Source organism: Galeopterus variegatus, unplaced genomic scaffold (genome assembly GCF_000696425.1).
Source record: "Galeopterus variegatus unplaced genomic scaffold, G_variegatus-3.0.2 Scaffold2, whole genome shotgun sequence".
Taxonomy (NCBI): Eukaryota; Metazoa; Chordata; class Mammalia; order Dermoptera; family Cynocephalidae; genus Galeopterus; species Galeopterus variegatus.
The window spans coordinates 154,910-171,639 of NW_007726113.1; the positions used below are offsets into that span (position 1 = coordinate 154,910).

At 34.9% G+C, this 16,730-nt stretch overlaps 1 protein-coding gene across 2 annotated transcripts in view; it reads right to left on the reverse strand.

Moving 5' to 3' along the window:
* Window positions 1-8,182: 8,182 nt before the first annotated feature.
* UGT8 (UDP glycosyltransferase 8) overlaps window positions 8,183-16,730 on the reverse strand; it is an 81,412-nt gene continuing 72,864 nt past the window's right edge. For both annotated transcript variants that reach the window (XM_008563264.1, XM_008563810.1), the window contains exons 4-6: window positions 15,575-15,651; window positions 12,516-12,735; window positions 8,183-10,426 (exon numbers count right to left, since the gene is read on the reverse strand). In XM_008563264.1, the coding sequence (XP_008561486.1) occupies window positions 10,063-10,426; window positions 12,516-12,735; window positions 15,575-15,651 (661 nt within the window). In that variant the 3' untranslated portion in view covers window positions 8,183-10,062. The remainder of the gene's footprint in view (window positions 10,427-12,515; window positions 12,736-15,574; window positions 15,652-16,730) is intronic.

Sequence of the window (16,730 nt, forward strand, 5' to 3'; positions counted from 1 at the left end):
TTTTTCTTATAAATGTAGCTCTGGGCTTAATATAAAACCAAGTATAATTCAAAAAATCATTATTTATGCCTGGAGTTATGAATCTATTAGATTATTCCACCATCACTCCCGAGTGGAAGGAAACTCAAGGCTGTTTGCTCCTCCAGCGTCTTTTTCTCACTTTCTTTCCAAAATGAGTTAAAATTAATGAAAAGTAAGTTTGATTTTCCTTCATCCCCAAGGAGGAGGAGTGTTGCTTATTGCCAGTTGCAAGGATATAATAGGCCCAATGAGCTAGAACAATCTAATCAACCCTGAGTAAAAGTGGTTGAAGGTATCTGCAGGGGCTCTGCACACAAACCTGAAATTTCTCCTAATTTTATTACTTTACAGACTGTGTTCTTTGCCTGTTGGCAGAGAAAAGATGATGAACCTGAGAAGAAAGCTGACTATTGAATTAATAGTCAAATGCCACGATTGCTTCATTTACCACACTTCATTACCGCACTTGGTCCCTCCAGCCACACTGAAATTTGCTGTGCCTAACCCTTTCATTCTGTACAGTTGGGAAGCTTTGGAAGCCATATTTGATCTGATTCTGGGTCCTGGGTTTGGTATCTGGAATGCATACTTTTGTGAAATAGAGATTCGTAACTTTAAATCAAAACCAAAAATTTTAGGAAGAAATAACAAGTGCTGATTGGATGATGTGTACGGCTAAAAATTATAATAGACAACATTCAGTAGTAACTTGTTACTGCAGTAATCTCTCTTTTTCTTCTAAAGACAACGTTATGTGCAATCCATGCACTCCCATTTAGTTCATGACTGCCTAGATAATCATCATCCTTACTCTGTCACAGTTATTCTTGAACATTCTATCAGTCAATACTCCTGGGCATTTATTTTCTTTCTCATGTTAAGCAAAATATATATATATATAAAATAAATGAATGAATGAATGAATGAATAAATAAATAAATAAATGTTTATTTGCTGAATCCTTTCATTACCAGAACATATTCCTCCTATTATTTTAAGATTAAAAAAAATTCTTATTGGGCCGGCCCGGTGGCGCACTGCTACAGTGCGCCGCTTGGGAGCACGATTGCACTCCTGCCGAGGGTTCGGATCCCACATACAGACCAGTTCCCGCTCACTGGCTGAGCGAGGTGCGGGCGCAGCACCGAGGGTTGTGATCCCGTTGCCGGTCCCAGTCCAGTACGGGCGCGACACTGAGGGTTGCGATCCGTTGCTGGACACGAAAAAAAAAAAAGACAAAAAGGAAAAAGAAAAAAAAAATTCTTATTTCTTTTTCTTCAAACTACCTAAGAAGCAGCTGTAGATACTGCAACTATTTTGCACATTTCCTAAACCAACCACAAGTAAACTTAAAAGTGCTATCTTTTGGTTTATCTAAAATTTAGCTTAAATGAAAGGTCTTTACATTATGTCAATTGACTTGTAATATAAGAAGCTTGACACCAACAGTTTTAAAAGCTGTGCAATAGGACCAGGTATTGAACATTCAGGTGCATAAATAGGCATCTTGGGGAAAATTACTGAATAACTAATACAAAGCAGATCGTGTTTCAGTGATCAACTGAAGAGCCAAAAGGAAGACTGACGTCAGAAAATGGGGTTTTTGTCTTAATATGGTGGTCATCTTTTCTTTATCATATTTACTTCTGTCAGACGAAATTACTTGTGGTTTCTTGACGTGCCACATTCTTCCATAGCTTAATATCTTTGACCATAGGGCCATGCCTTCCAAAAATTACCTCCATTCACTTTTCTGCCTAGTGAATTTCTATTCATTTTTTCTTTCTTTTTTTTTTTGGTGGCTGGCCAGTAAGAGGATCATTCTTTATGATTCAACTAAAACAACCCCCAGGTGGAAACTTGCCTCACTCTTCTCAGTGTTTCGATGGCACATTGTCTATACCCATATTACAATATATACTACCTACTGAAACCCCTTACTGGCTGGTTTTGGCCCCTCGAAGTCGGGGAAGGTGGATTCTTCATCCTTCGTCCCCAGTATCACATACAGTGCCCGGCACTTTAGAACACAGAAAACAAAGTTTGCTTGTGTTTTAATAAAAGTAATACTTAGAGTAGTGCAATCAAGAGGACAATAAGAATACTAACAAAAGAATATTATTTGTGATGTTATAAATGAAGAAAAAACATTTGATTATGTGTGAACTAAAATAAATTTTACAGATAATAAGCAACTTAGAAACAAAAGAGATGTCAGTATGGTCAGCACTGATATCAAAAAGAGTAGGTATCTATTGATAAAAATTAAGAAATATAAGAACCATAGGAGGTAAGAAGTGAATGTAAGCAAGGTAAGTCAAGAACTTCGGATGAAAAGGCCATTAAAACTTAGCCAGATGGGATGTTTTTCGTTACAGTTTTAGGAGAGAAAGAAAATCTGATGGCCATATCAAAAAGTGCAATATAAGTGAAGGAGAATATTCCATTAAAAATCTTATATTAAAAGAGAAACAAATAGAAACAATCAAAACACTGAGTTTATGGTTTACATAAAAGCACCAGGAGAATACAGATAACAGGGATAATAATGAGTAAATGATCAGATATTTCAGAGTAGAATGAAGAGAGGAGATAAACTGGGTGTTCAAAGAAAGGTAAGGAACAATTGAACTGGTAAAGAGCTGTACAGCAAAAGCCAAGGTGGGAGTAAAAACAACCTAGCATGAGACTTCAAAAAGTTCATGGAAACATAGAATTAAAAGATAATACTAAGCTTTTCATGAACACTTTGAAGACCCCCTGTATGTTTGAGAAACAAAAAGAAAACTGGCCTGATGAGGACAAAATGCTATTCTGAAGGGTGTAGGTGTCTGGCTTCCAAATTTGAGTTGAAATATGTAAAGCTTTTGATTTCCATAGATCTTCAAATGTTTTTCTATGGTGCTGACTGCAATGCAAATGAATATTTAACTTACCATGAAATAGAGAGTCTTCTAGGAGAAGAGATACCAGAACAAGAGCTACTGGAGTTGTTTGACGCTGATAACAAGATGTACTCCTGCCTTGAACTAATAACAGCATTTGGGCTGACTGGTATGGGGATTCAAGGGCTTTACCAGAACATCAGTAATGGTCAGGTGAAAGGAAGCCTTGAACAATGTTCTGTATTACAGCCAAAAACTAATAAGAAACCCACAGTTTGCAATTTTTAGTTTATGATTGGAATCTAAAATCAAAGGTTATAGGAAAACTTGAAAAGTAACAATAAACATGACATCTCATGCCATACACATAATAATTAAAGTAACAAAACTGGAAGTCATTTGGTTTAATTTCATGAATAGACCGTTTATTTATTTGGAAGCTACAGAAAGGCATATTACTTAGTCTTCTTTTGTACTTGCTAAGAGGATTTCAGTATTACGCTCTTAGTACTGTGAAACCTTAAAGCTTAAGTATTATAAAGTGATGACATGAGAAGGAAACTAGAAAGCTACTATTCATTTAATAGAAATAAGAAATTAAAGCAATATAAACTGCATTCAATCTTAAAGAATCTAAAGTACCTTTTAAAATGGCACATTTCCCTCATCTGCTTTTTTATTTAATTTTCAAAGAATCTGTTGTGTGAATAATTTGAAAACATTGACTATAAATATCTAGGAGCAGTTTCTTAACCAACGATGTGAGAAACAGCAGACATAGTAGAGCTGGAATCTGAAAGCTGGTTGATTAATAAAACACATTCTGCCATAAAATAAAATTTCACAGAACCAAAGGCTAAATTTATTTATTTTTAAAACTGGAGAATGAACTTATTAAATTGCTGTCATTTTTCTTTGATTTAAGATAATAAATGATAGCCAGCAGAGATATGTTCTGCACCTTCTGTCTCAGCATGCGCAAACACGAGTTGGCTCTACCTGGCCCTGCAGTGGAATAAGCTACGTTCTCAGGACTCACAACCATTTACGTTGAAAGCTGCATCACTAGAACATCTGACATAATTGGGCCGATATGACTAAAGATGCCTATATTTTTCCAAAGTCTTGCATTTGCCAAATCCCATTGACTTCTCTGCATCCTATATTCATGACCTTTAAAAGTGAATTTAAAATATAAATAAATAAATCTAAGAGGGAAAAAAAAGAATTTTAAAGGTCTTTGCTTGATTTTGCCCCCTCTCACCTTCTCTCTGGTGGGAAAAAAAGGAAATTGTCATTCCAAAATACCAATTGCATGGTTGGAGGATCCACCTGTCCAATTCAGATAAGCATCTTTGGAAAAATCACTGAACTATACCAAGTGGAATAAAAATACATTGTGAAAAGCACAAGAGGCATTCTGGGGTAGTTTTTGATCTGAAATCTCTTACTGCTGCCTCCTTCTCAGGTTGCCCTTGCCATTTTTACCTACATGTTTCTGTTCATTGCTACGTGGAAGATAATCTTGCTGCAACCCTAGGTTCACATAAGTTTTAAATGCCTGCTACCAGTCTTGGGCTTTTCTTTGGTTCTACCAGAGAGCTGACTGCAGTTCCAGTATCTTCTATTAATATCAGAAATATGAGTGATGCTGAATAAGTGAGAATGAATCACAGATAGAACACATTTCCTGGTGCAGAAGGATCCTGTTAGAAAAAGCAATAAGAAATGTATGCAGCAGGCTTCCAGTGGGGAAAGGCAAGGTTTCTACTTGTACAAGACAGCTGGATACGAATTTTATATGACCAAGCAGAGGTAAGAATAGATTAGATAGGGCTTAACGCTTTACAAATCACTGAGCTATGCCCAAGAAGTTCACCCAGTGCCCTGAGGAAGCAGAATGCTCATCCTTCCCGATAAACCACAGAAAGCTCCATCTGTGCATTCCCTGTTTTTGACAGACCTTACATCCTAAATGGCATTTTTTAAAGATTTTTTAAAACAGCTGGACATTGGGCCGGCCCGGTGGCGCACTGCTACAGTGCGCTCCCGCCGAGGGTTCGGATCCCACATACAGACCGGCCGCTCACTGGCTGAGCGAGGTGCGGGAGCAACACCGAGGGTTGCGATCCCGTTGCTGGTCCCGGTCCGGTACCGGCACGACACTGAGGATTGTGATCCGTTGCCGGTCACAAAAAAAGAGACAAAAAGGGAAAAAAAAAAAACAGCTGGACATTTTCTCAATTTGGCCCTTTGTAATTTGGCATGCTTAAACTTCCAATTGTGTTTCCACATTCTGTTAAAAAAACAAAAGCATTATTGGATACGGAGGCATAATCTATGCACCGTAATAAACTTGGAACTCGTAGGGCAACTTAGAAAACACCTAACAAGTGTAACAGAAACCCCAAGACAGAAAACTGAAAGCTTGGAAGCTGGAAGATGGGAAAAAACAGGTAAGGAAGGAAAGTAGGTTGTGTAATACCAGTACAAAATCTGGTACTGGACTCTGCCATGTTCAAACTCAAAATTAATTGGGCTTTCACAAATGGTGTCATTAGTGTATCCATTCCCTTGGATTCATGAAATGTACTCAGAGGTACCTGAGTACATGTCTTCCTTGCCTTCCTCTTCTTTGAGACCCCCAAATGAGAAACTATCATGTACTAGTTGAATTCACTGTAAGAAAAAATGTTATTTATACCTATTATCTAAGTGTAATTTAAATTTCTAAATCTCAAAATATTTATGATTCCAGAATAAGAAGATAGAAGTACAAGAAAGAAGAATATATTTAAAGCAGTGGCTTGATTTTATTTTTAACAATTTCGTCCTATTTTCCCAATATGTTAGCAAGAAGTATTACAAAGGGTACATGTGACCAAGTTTCTACAACTTGCTAGTTCCTCTCAGCTTTCTTCAGTTTAAAAGAAAGTTTTTGATTTTCTATAGACTTAAATAAGTCCATAATACTGTCAATCTTTAAAAAAAAATTGAGATAGCATTTTTTGGTTTGAGTTAATTTTTTAAGAAATCTAATTTCTAAAGAATTGTGTGTCTAATAGTAACTACAAACATATAAATATATACACATATAAACAGTATTAATATATTTTTCCTCACTTTGATGTAAATCGTTAGCACTTGCTTTTTCTGATGGTCAACAACCTTTAATTTGTTCACATTGGTATTTTTAAGCATGCTAGCACTGATTTCTTACTCATAAGTTGAACCTCTTGTTATATTCAGAGGGTAGAATCAGGATCTGAAGCAGAATTGATGATTTTCAAGATATCATAGCGCTGCCTTTTCTAGATGCCAGGTCTCTGCCAGTTCCTTTGCTTTGTGAACAAAATGCAAAGGTGACCCACAGAAAAAACATCAGACATCATTGCTAATTGAAGTTTGTGCAATTTACCTAATGTATGCACATTCAGAAGTTCCCATTTTCTGCTAAAAATAAGGAATACTCATGTACTTTGGCCAAAGTTCTATAAAAGCAACTAAGGCAGAACATGTGTGAACATATAAAATTCATCCTGTCAAACATATAAGATACTCTAATGAAGTGCTATGCTAAGTAAAAGGGTAATAGATCTCTGAATTAAAAAATTACCTATTTGCATGGAGGATATTCATAATAAAACTCTTATTGGTTGTATTGTTTACTTTTGACCTAAATGGAAATTTGATTCTAATATTAGCAGTAAGGACTCATGCTTTAATAAAAATTAATTTTTTAAAAGTGTGGGCACCACATGGATTCAATGGAACTCACATCAATTCTGTTCTTTGTGATAGGAAATCATCACTCATTGCACAAAATAGGGTTACTGAAAAAGTTGAAACTAGTTGTATATAGAAACTAACATACAAAGAAAATACTTTTAGTTCTATAAAATTCAGCAAGAACCCAGGTTTTATTAGTTAATAAATGAAAATGCTTTGTAATACCTGAGATACTGTAATACCTGCAAATAATGTTGGGGCTGGACTTCTTTGAGTAGATTGATGCTCTATTTTTAATAACATAGTATAATTTTAAATGTAGTTCTGATGTTTAATCTGAACTTGGATTATAAATTACTCTTTTGAAAAAATATGATTTTATTACACTAACTAGACAGATTATTAGAAATCTTGCAAACTACAGTACGACTTCTCTCTTACATCATGTCTGAATTACCCAAAAGAAGGTTATTAATTATACAATTATCTCAGAAGCAGACAAGATTTTTAATGCATATTTTGGAGAAGTTCCAATAATAGAATTCCTATAATTCTCAAACTTTATCACAAGATTTAAGTTTTCTCTTTCAAATTGGTTTTGGTTATATCAATTACAAATAATCATTCTCTAATGTACTTTTATATTTACAAACTAGTTGAATTACTTGGAAGCAAAAACAAAAAATTAATTATACTTTTAATAAAAGAGAACTGAATAATCTCGAGTTTGTTTTTCAATTTATTTTGGCTCTTTCATTTTTAAATATTTTATGTTCAAAGTGGAGTCATTCAGTTCTAGTAGCATTTTGGGATTTGGTGAGTAGCTGAGCTTTGAAGAGAGATCTCTAACTTTCTTGTACTTCAATCCTAAACCACTGCTTTAATCCAAACATTAGCTCTGTCCGATCTTGGACATCCAAATCCTGCCCCTATGTCTATGTAGAGTGATAGTACAAGTTACCACTCTAGAGGAAAAGTGTCCTAATTTTCGTTTGTGTTTGACATGATGACAACCAGCTACAGAAAAATTTATTATTATTATTTTTTTTTTTTTAGTTGGCCGGTACAGAGACCGAACCCTGGACCTTGGTGTTATCAGCACCACACACTCTAACCAAATAAGCTAACTGGTCAGCCTATAGAAATATTTAAATAGTTGCAGAGACTCTTTCTAAAAAGTAAATGAATAATTACCTTCTTGAAAAACTTTACTTTATTAGAGAATCTAGTCCAAGTGTGGAAAATTTAAAATCACTCTACTTATCAAAACTGGCTAACAATAAGCTTACCAGGAAAAAAACAACAACAATGATCAGTAAATATCTACACTTAACATTCTTAATTCTGGGACAAAGTTTTAAGATCCATGTTGATGTATCTGTAATGTAAATCCCGCTGTTTAATAATAAAAAACATTCTCACATTTAATACATTGCATACTCATATATAAATACAAAAGTTGGGAGACCTGCCTTAGAAACATGTTCTTAATGAATATGTATAATATTGTGAAATAAAATCTGAATAAAAATTTTATTCCAACAACATTTCTCTATTTTAAATCATGTTTATTGTTTAAATTCTTATCACAGTGGATATTAACTTATGCTTAATCATCCAGTCAGTGCGTACTGTCAACTTCAAATTCCAAAAAGGTAAAATCAACTCATTCATACACTCAAGTCCCATTACCATCCCACTATTCATTGCCTGTGTCTTTTTTGCCTTTTAACAACAACATTGTGGTAGGATTGTGAAAAGGTATAACTAATAGGCTTCTATGTATGATAGCATTTCTTCAAGTATTCAGAGAGCAGTACATTGGTCTGCATTGTACATTAGAAAACTACTTGTGACATTATTTCTAAGTATAGGAGAGTGGCTCCTGGTGGGACTGTAATGAGTTGTCATAGTGTATGACAAGGATTTACAGATTCTAGAATGTTCACAACTCTTCAATGTTAGTGAATAACATTAGGTAAATGTATTTTTCTACTCTCAGCTGTCAGACATGGGATTTCAAACTACAAATAAATAAAGCATACACTCAACATGTGTAGTGCAAGTGCTAGGTAAACAGAATGACATGGAACAAACTTATAGTTGCCAACTAGTGAACAGTTCAGCAGGGAGGTCCTGATTTTATGATGTCTGTGACTTGCATCCCTGTTCTCAAATGAATACTGTCACTGCTCCATGTCAGCCACAATGACCATAAAAAGCTGCTGAGATGCTGGCTGAAGGAGTAAGGAGTGCAATAGGAACTCATTTTCACAAACAAGTGGTACAAATTCTCTGTCACTTGTGTGTATCATCTAAAGTCTGATTTGTTAACAAGATCTCAAACCTCTCCAGACAAAGCAGGTACCAATATAGAGAACTTCAAATGTTCCATTTAAAAGAATTAAATGTTGGCACCTAGGTAATATAGATTGTGTGGCCCAGACAATAAAAGGGATGAAGAAGATGTTTTTTAAAGTTAAAACTTTGGAAATGTAACCCCTGAACATCCAAAAGTTACATTATAGAAAACCAAACAGTTACATAAACATTCAAACAACGGCCCTGTTTAAAAATGCTACGTAAGCAAATATATCTTCAGTACTTTGAACAAAAGTCAGAGCTTTGTTGCTTTGTCTTAATTATGCATTTAACATAATGTTACTCATTAAAATGAAATAGAACTATAAAATTCTTCCAGAGGAAAATTATTGGTAGGAGAAAAAAGTAAAATGTGATAACCAATTTATACATTTACTTAATCACGTTTTCCCCCAGATTTGTCCATAGTCTGTAAAAAAAACAAAACACAAAACTAAAACAAACAAAACGTACAAAAAACTGTGCCATTTATCTTTTCACTTTCTTCCTCTGCATCCAGTTTTGAGAGAAAAGTGTTTTTCTCATGCTTTCATGGTGGTGTTCTGAGTTCACACATACTAAATGCTAGAAGAGAAACATGCGGATCCTGACTTTCTACTTCATTCTTGAATGTGTTGTACCTTTAACAGGTATAATAAGCAGCCAGCTAAAAAGCGCTCTTAATTAGGATACACACAAACACACACGCACATGCACATACACATACTTATTAAGAAAAAAGAGACCATTCCTTATCTGGGACACACACATATCAAGATTTTAACACTAAGGTCTGACATGGTCACTTACTCGATTTAAATAATTAAGGCTTCTAAAAGGTTCAGTGCCAAAACTCTGCATCAGTATTTGAATAAAATACATTTTTGCATTTTAGGTTTGTGCTTTTTACAGCCATTTTAATTCCACAGAATTTCATTAGTAAGATCTGATAAGGGCATGTTAGAATTGTTTTCTGAAGTTTTACTTTTAGTAGCTGTTAGACTAAATTATAGCAATAAAAATTTGATGACTGAACAGATTTGTTTCTACCACCTGGGCTGCTGGCTCATTTCACCTTCTTTTCATGTTTAATATGGCCATTTCTTTTGTATTTGCCATTGAGAATTCCATTGTGGTAATGTCCATTAACTGGGCTATGCTTATTTCTAGACCACAGACTTTTGACTTTTCCGTAGATAAATTTTGTCACCCGGGACAAGAGAAAGTAAAACAAGGTAGCACCAAGCAAAAGCACAAAAGCAATATCCAGTAAAAAATACTGACAGAAAGAGATTTGATGGACAGCGGCACGTAGGTGATGAGCTCCGTTGTGACGAAGAATGTAATCTATCCAATAGATAGTCCGATTGACAGGGTGACCAGGTTGATCCTTATGAATTTCCGAAAGCTTCTGGGCCCTTTCACGGTAGCTATGGAGTGGGGCAAAACAGAGAATGGTCATGTATATACAGGAGGCCACCAGAGGTGGGAAGGGGGGTGGTTTGCGAGAAACTGGTAAAGGGCCACAAAAATGATTACATTGTTTAATGCTGAATATACTAATTATTCTGATTTGAGCATCACATATTGCACACAGGTAATGATATTTAATGCTGTACCCCACAGCTACGTACAGTCAATTATGTTTCAATAAAAAAAGATAAAAAATAATAAAAGAAAAATGGGGAAAATAATAAAAACAACTATCCTTTATCAACTACCTAGTATGTTCCAGGCACTGGGTTAAGTGCTTTAAACACATTATCTTATGTTAACCCAATAAAATAAATTTTAAACTAAAGAGGAAAATGAAAATCAGAGAGAATAAATAACTTTATTATGATTACGAAGTTGAGATTCAGATTCAAGTTTTTCTGACTCCAAACCCTATGTTCTTTCCACACTACACCACAAATAGTCTCTCTCTCCATGATTTTTTGATTTTGATTTTTAAAAATTTTTTTGGTAAGTGGCCAGTACAGGGATCCAAACCTTGACCATGGTATTATTAGCACCACACTCTGTCAGGTGAGCTAACCAGCCAGCCCTCTCATATGCTTTTAAATACTATTAATCAATGAGTCTCAAATAGGAAGGAGAGCAAATTTATTAGTTTCGAAAAGAGAGGGATAGAAAAAGAAGCAGAACTTTGTTCCACCACTTTTTTTTAAAGCAATGACATTTAATTTTGTTTTAATTTAAAATAACATTAAATGACAGTGTGAGGATAATACATTTATTAAACAGGTAAAAAGAGGTTGAGAAACACTACTAATTATGAAGTGATATCTGACATTATATGCAGCATATATGTATATGCACGCATGACCCACGTATAAAGAAAACACCTTCTTAAATCGTTAATTAGAAAACCAGTTAGAGTAGATAATCACAAAAAGTGATAAAATGTAACCATTTTATTTTAATTTAAAAATACATAACTGCACATTGGTTTGCCAATCTTTGACAAATGGCCAAAACCCCTTTGAGCATGGATCCTAGATTAAGGTTTGCATTGTTCAGCCAAGAAAATAATTTCTTCCTGAAGAAATTATAAATTATATCATCGAGGATACAGCTTTTGAATTGTGCCTTATGGAGGAACAAAAATTTGGACATGTGCAAAGACTTGATAGGCCACGGGAAGAGTGTAAACTAAATCATAAACCATGAAGGTTGCCTCTGAGCCCACATTAAGGCAGTAAAATGAACTTCAGCTGAATTCAGCATTTTATATGCAAGTTGTATCATTTCATGTGAAATAATTTTTCTTATCTTTGGTTGTTCCTTAGAATATGACAGTTTCTCCATCCATTGTTATTATATCCCTTGGGTATAAACAGAAAAAGCTTACACCTTTAAAATCTTTAATATCACTTGAAATGCAAGATACATTAAACATCATGCCTAGAAATGCAGAATACTGCTGCTTTGTTTTAAAACTACACAAGCCAGCTCTTTACCCTTTGAGGCTCATCAAGAATTTAAAAAGAAAAAATAAAGATTCTGATTCATCATTCACCTGCATAAATAAATCTCAGCATTTTAGTGATACCCAGTGCTAGGGAAGCCCAGGAGCACTGGCTTAGGAATCATGCGGTCCTGGTTTCAAATTTCTGCTCTTAACAGCTGTGTGACTGTAGGCAAAGCTCTCTGAGTTTCAAGTGCCTCATCTCTAACGTGGATAATGAAAACTGTGATATATGGCTATTATGAGTATGAAAATGGAACAAAAGACGTAACATTTGACACATTATAGGGACCCAGTGATTGTTCACAATGCGGTTTCTCCCTCAGGTTGGCAAATCCGAGGGGAATATTATTAAGGGTCATAAAATCACTGGCCAAATGATTGCTATTTTTACTTTCCAAATTATAGACATGCCCAAAGCATTATCACAGGAATCTAAAGGAAATTTTCATAATTGGCTTACTGACAACTTATTGACAATAACTGGCTACTGACAATATACTGTGGTATACATATTACATCTGCTTTTATATTAATTGAAACCTTACCTGGGGTTATTGATAACTGTCACCAGTGCTTCATATAGCTCTCCTTCAGTAACTGTCTTCCATTCTAGCAATATCCCCATGCCTTTTGCCTGTACCCGGGTCATAGTATCATAATGGTCTCCAAAGAGTGGGATTCCCACCACAGGTACACCATGATACATAGTTTCAAAAATACTGTTCAAACCACCATGGCTCAGGAAGGCTTTAATATTTGAATGCCCTAAAAAAGGATAAAAAAGAAAACGACTTAACAACATTATTAGTCTAGAGGAAAGATTTTTCCATAAATTTCTTAAAAACCACCACTACAGTAAACATACATTTGACGTATAGAATTTTTTAAAGCATAATTTTACTGATTCCTGCTCTATACCCATTAAACTGTTTGTCATATACATAATTATCTGATTCATATATATCAATTAGCCATTTTTAGGTATCTGAATTATATAGCCTTTTTAGCAGTATATTACAGATTTCTCTCAAACACAAACATCACCTGACTAGCACCATGTATTTAAATGGCCAATAACTAATAGGAAGCCAATGAAAGCAAGAAATGCCAAACAATACCAGGGTATAATTGCATTCTACTGAAAACAGACACCTACTTTCTGGCTACTCAAGCTTTCATCTATATTAAAGTCAAACACACTTTGTAAAAAAATATGTGAAATGTACGGCTGGATTCCAGGCGTCCATGAAGAGTTTATGTGCTTATCCAAGGAGGAACATTACGTAGTAATCATTATTTACGACATTCAAATTCTATCAGCATCCATGTTTCACAATTGTAAGGTTCAATTTTACATTTTAGGTATACAAACATTTATAAAAATTAGTTGTAAGTACATTTAGTACATTGAGTTGTCATGGAATAAAAGAGTTTATTTGTCAAAATTAATGAGGTATTTCAAAACCCAGATTTGTTCTCCTAGTAAACTGCCTACATTTCATAAAAGGGATTGAAAAATTTTCATAAGAAGGGTAAGAAAAATAATTAGTGAACATAGGAAAAAAATAAATAGTGAACATAGGAAATGCATTATTGGCCAGAAAAAAAAAAATATACCATACAGAAAAACAAATGTTTTAAATATTCACTTGCCAGTTACAAAATTGACTATGTGTATAAACCATGATCTCTTGGGGCTCCCGGAGCTCTCTCCCATCCCGAAGTATAGTGGAATCAGTCAGACAGTGTCTCTAGCCCTTAGCCACAAGTAGCTTCTCAGATAATAAGGCTCAACTAAAGAATCTGCCCTAGAACTGGATTTCAAACCTTCTTTTTATCAGCAGAACCATTCTTTGAATAAAATCAAACCACCAATGGGCCGGCCTGGTGGCGCACTGCTACTGTGCGGCGCTCCCGCCGAGGGTTCGGATCACACATACAGACTGGCCGCTCACTGGCTGAGCGAGGTGTGGGCGCGACACCGAGGGTTGCGATCCCGTTGCCGGTCTCGGTCCAGTACGGGCGCGACACTGAGGGTTGCGATCCGTTGCCGGTCACGAAAAATGACAAAAAGGAAAAAAAAAAAAAAAAACACCAAGCCCAGCAGAGAAAAATAAAGCAGGGCTGGCATGTGGAGAGGAGAGGAGTTGTATGGGAGTAGGGGAGGAGAAAGACACTGATTTGGTTCCAACTTCTTATCCTGGAGGAATCTGATCTGAATTAGAAGCCATTAAAGGAGCTGCAAAGGTCACGCATAGAGTTAAAAAGTATGCTAATTTTGGAAAAGTCAGAGAGCTGAGATTGTGAGGAACCCAGAAGAGCTAGGGACTGGAGGATGGTGTTTGGGCATAGACCACAAAGTGGCTACATCTGGCTGTAGAACCTCACAGTAAAAAAAATAATAATAATAAGAGATGATAAAAGTTTAGATGTTCCTAGACACAGCGTCATGCTGTTACACTGAGATAGCTTATAGTCAAGTTATCTTATTTAAGTTTCCTGTTTCTTTCCTACCATCTATAGACTCTGAAGTCATAGTAAAGACATAAAAGGAATACAAGGGAAAAATACAAGTATCAATAAACATTAATTGCCTTGTGCTCTTTATTTCTCACTTTTATCTTTTGTACAATAATATTTATAATGAACTAGATGGAAAAGAATACATAAATAAGATGCTTTACTGTTTTTTAGTTACAAGATTCAGTTGGCTGTTTAGAAGGATCATTGTAGTTTCTAGAAAATACATTTTAAAAGTCTATTTTTAAAATTATAATTTAACATTAAAGCCATTTTTACAAAAGTTAGGTGTTGGTATTATTGAATAAATGGTGATCAGTATTGCCAAAATCAATAACCTTTTATTAATTTCCTTACTAAATATTATATTAAAGGATAATATGGTATTATGTTTTCCTAGAAATTTACTAAATAAAAATTTATATTTTTACTATCTGTGCTTATTGTACATGGAGTTAAATTATTTACATTCAAATATACTTAAAAGATACATATATAATAATTGGTATTTTAATTTCGAGTTCAGGATTAGATTCCCCCAAATTAACACATAAAAAGAAATAAAGTGCTTCAAAAATGCCTGGTGATTTAGGGGGAAATCAAGGCAGATAACCTCATTAATGTTAAAATAAATGGACTGCTTCCCTGGCCTTCTGCTTCTCTTTGATTCCAGACAAATGAATAACTTTGAATTTCTCCTGTATTCTCAGACATATCTATAATAAAACTATAAAACAAATTTACATTTTCTTTGTTTTAATTTTATTACTTTTACCCAATTAGTCTAATCAGATAGTCAGTGCTAACTTATACAGCTTATTAAATATATTTTCCAGGTAACTATAATTGGTGACTAGTCTAAAATTTTTAATTTATAGGCCAAAATGATTGTATTTTAGAAATTGCTTTCAAATAAATAAAGAATAGGAATGTTGTCCTGAAATTTAAGACTTGAGCTACTAGATAAAAACATAATGACACTCTTGTAAACTACATACGTATTATATGAACCACTCACATATAAAAATCACATTTACACAGTAAAAATCGAAGTCAGGTAAATACCTACATGTCACTGACTTACCAAGCAGGTCATTTTGTGGCAACCACTCTATGAGCTTAGTGTTGTTTCCTAGATTCTTTGGTTTGGTTCCAGAAAACCTAAAATGTACACCAGACAATAAATCTTTCAAAAATCAGACCTTATTTATGATATAGGCTCTCTGGTTAAATTATTAGATTTAAAATGAATGTTACATGATCTTTGGTTGATATTTTTAAGAATAAAACCATGCTTTAGTAACAACAAAAATTTGATTGTTTCTTTTTAATCAAATAAACATTAATTGAGGGATAAATAAGAAATAATTTGTTTATATAGAGATCTATTTTCCATCAGCTCCTCCCATCTACACCCAGAGATGGGGGGAAAAGCAATCAAATAAACTTACACTAGAAGTTATTCCCCGTCAATACCCAGAAGCTGAAACATGAAGGGCCAGGGAGGGCCACCAGAGGGCCGTCAATAGACCTAATCCTTCACCCCCAGAGCCTATGGGATGACAGGAATTGAAAGAAAACAGAAAGTACTCTTCTCTAGCTTGGCCCTAGATATACCAGTTCTGAGAGAAAAGGACAGTCTATGCCCTGCCTGACCTTCATAAACCAACCTTAAAGGTGCTTAATAACTAAGAGAATGACAAAGGAGCCTGAATTGAACAGACACAAACTGTCCTAAATAAAGCAGAAGGGGTACTTTCTGGGTTAAGCCCAATAACAGAGGAAACTCAATGGGACTAGACTCTGAAAACAAAAATCCTAAACATTTAGTATAAAATATGTAACCATTTTATAGCTCATCCAGGAGAAGTGGAAGCTAAACTCTACATAGTTGTTACAAAGGGAAAACCCGCAGCTTGAGACACACTTTCTTCTAATTATGGTAGAAACTATGGGGCCGATGTCATTCACTATTGTATCCCTAGAGTTCAACAGATGTGGCAGGTACTAAATAAATGCATGCTGAGTAAAGTGTTGAGGTCCAATTCCTAAACATTGCACTGGAAATTCCAGAAGCAGACACCTGTTGGCAGTGCCTCCCAAAGGAGGGTGGGGTCACTCTATGAGTCTGTTTTAACCGGTATTAACTGGTAAATTACTGTTTTAAAAGACCTGGTCTCTTGGATAAAAGAAATCAAAAGCATTTGTAAAGCTGACAAAACGGAAGCCAAAAAGAGTCC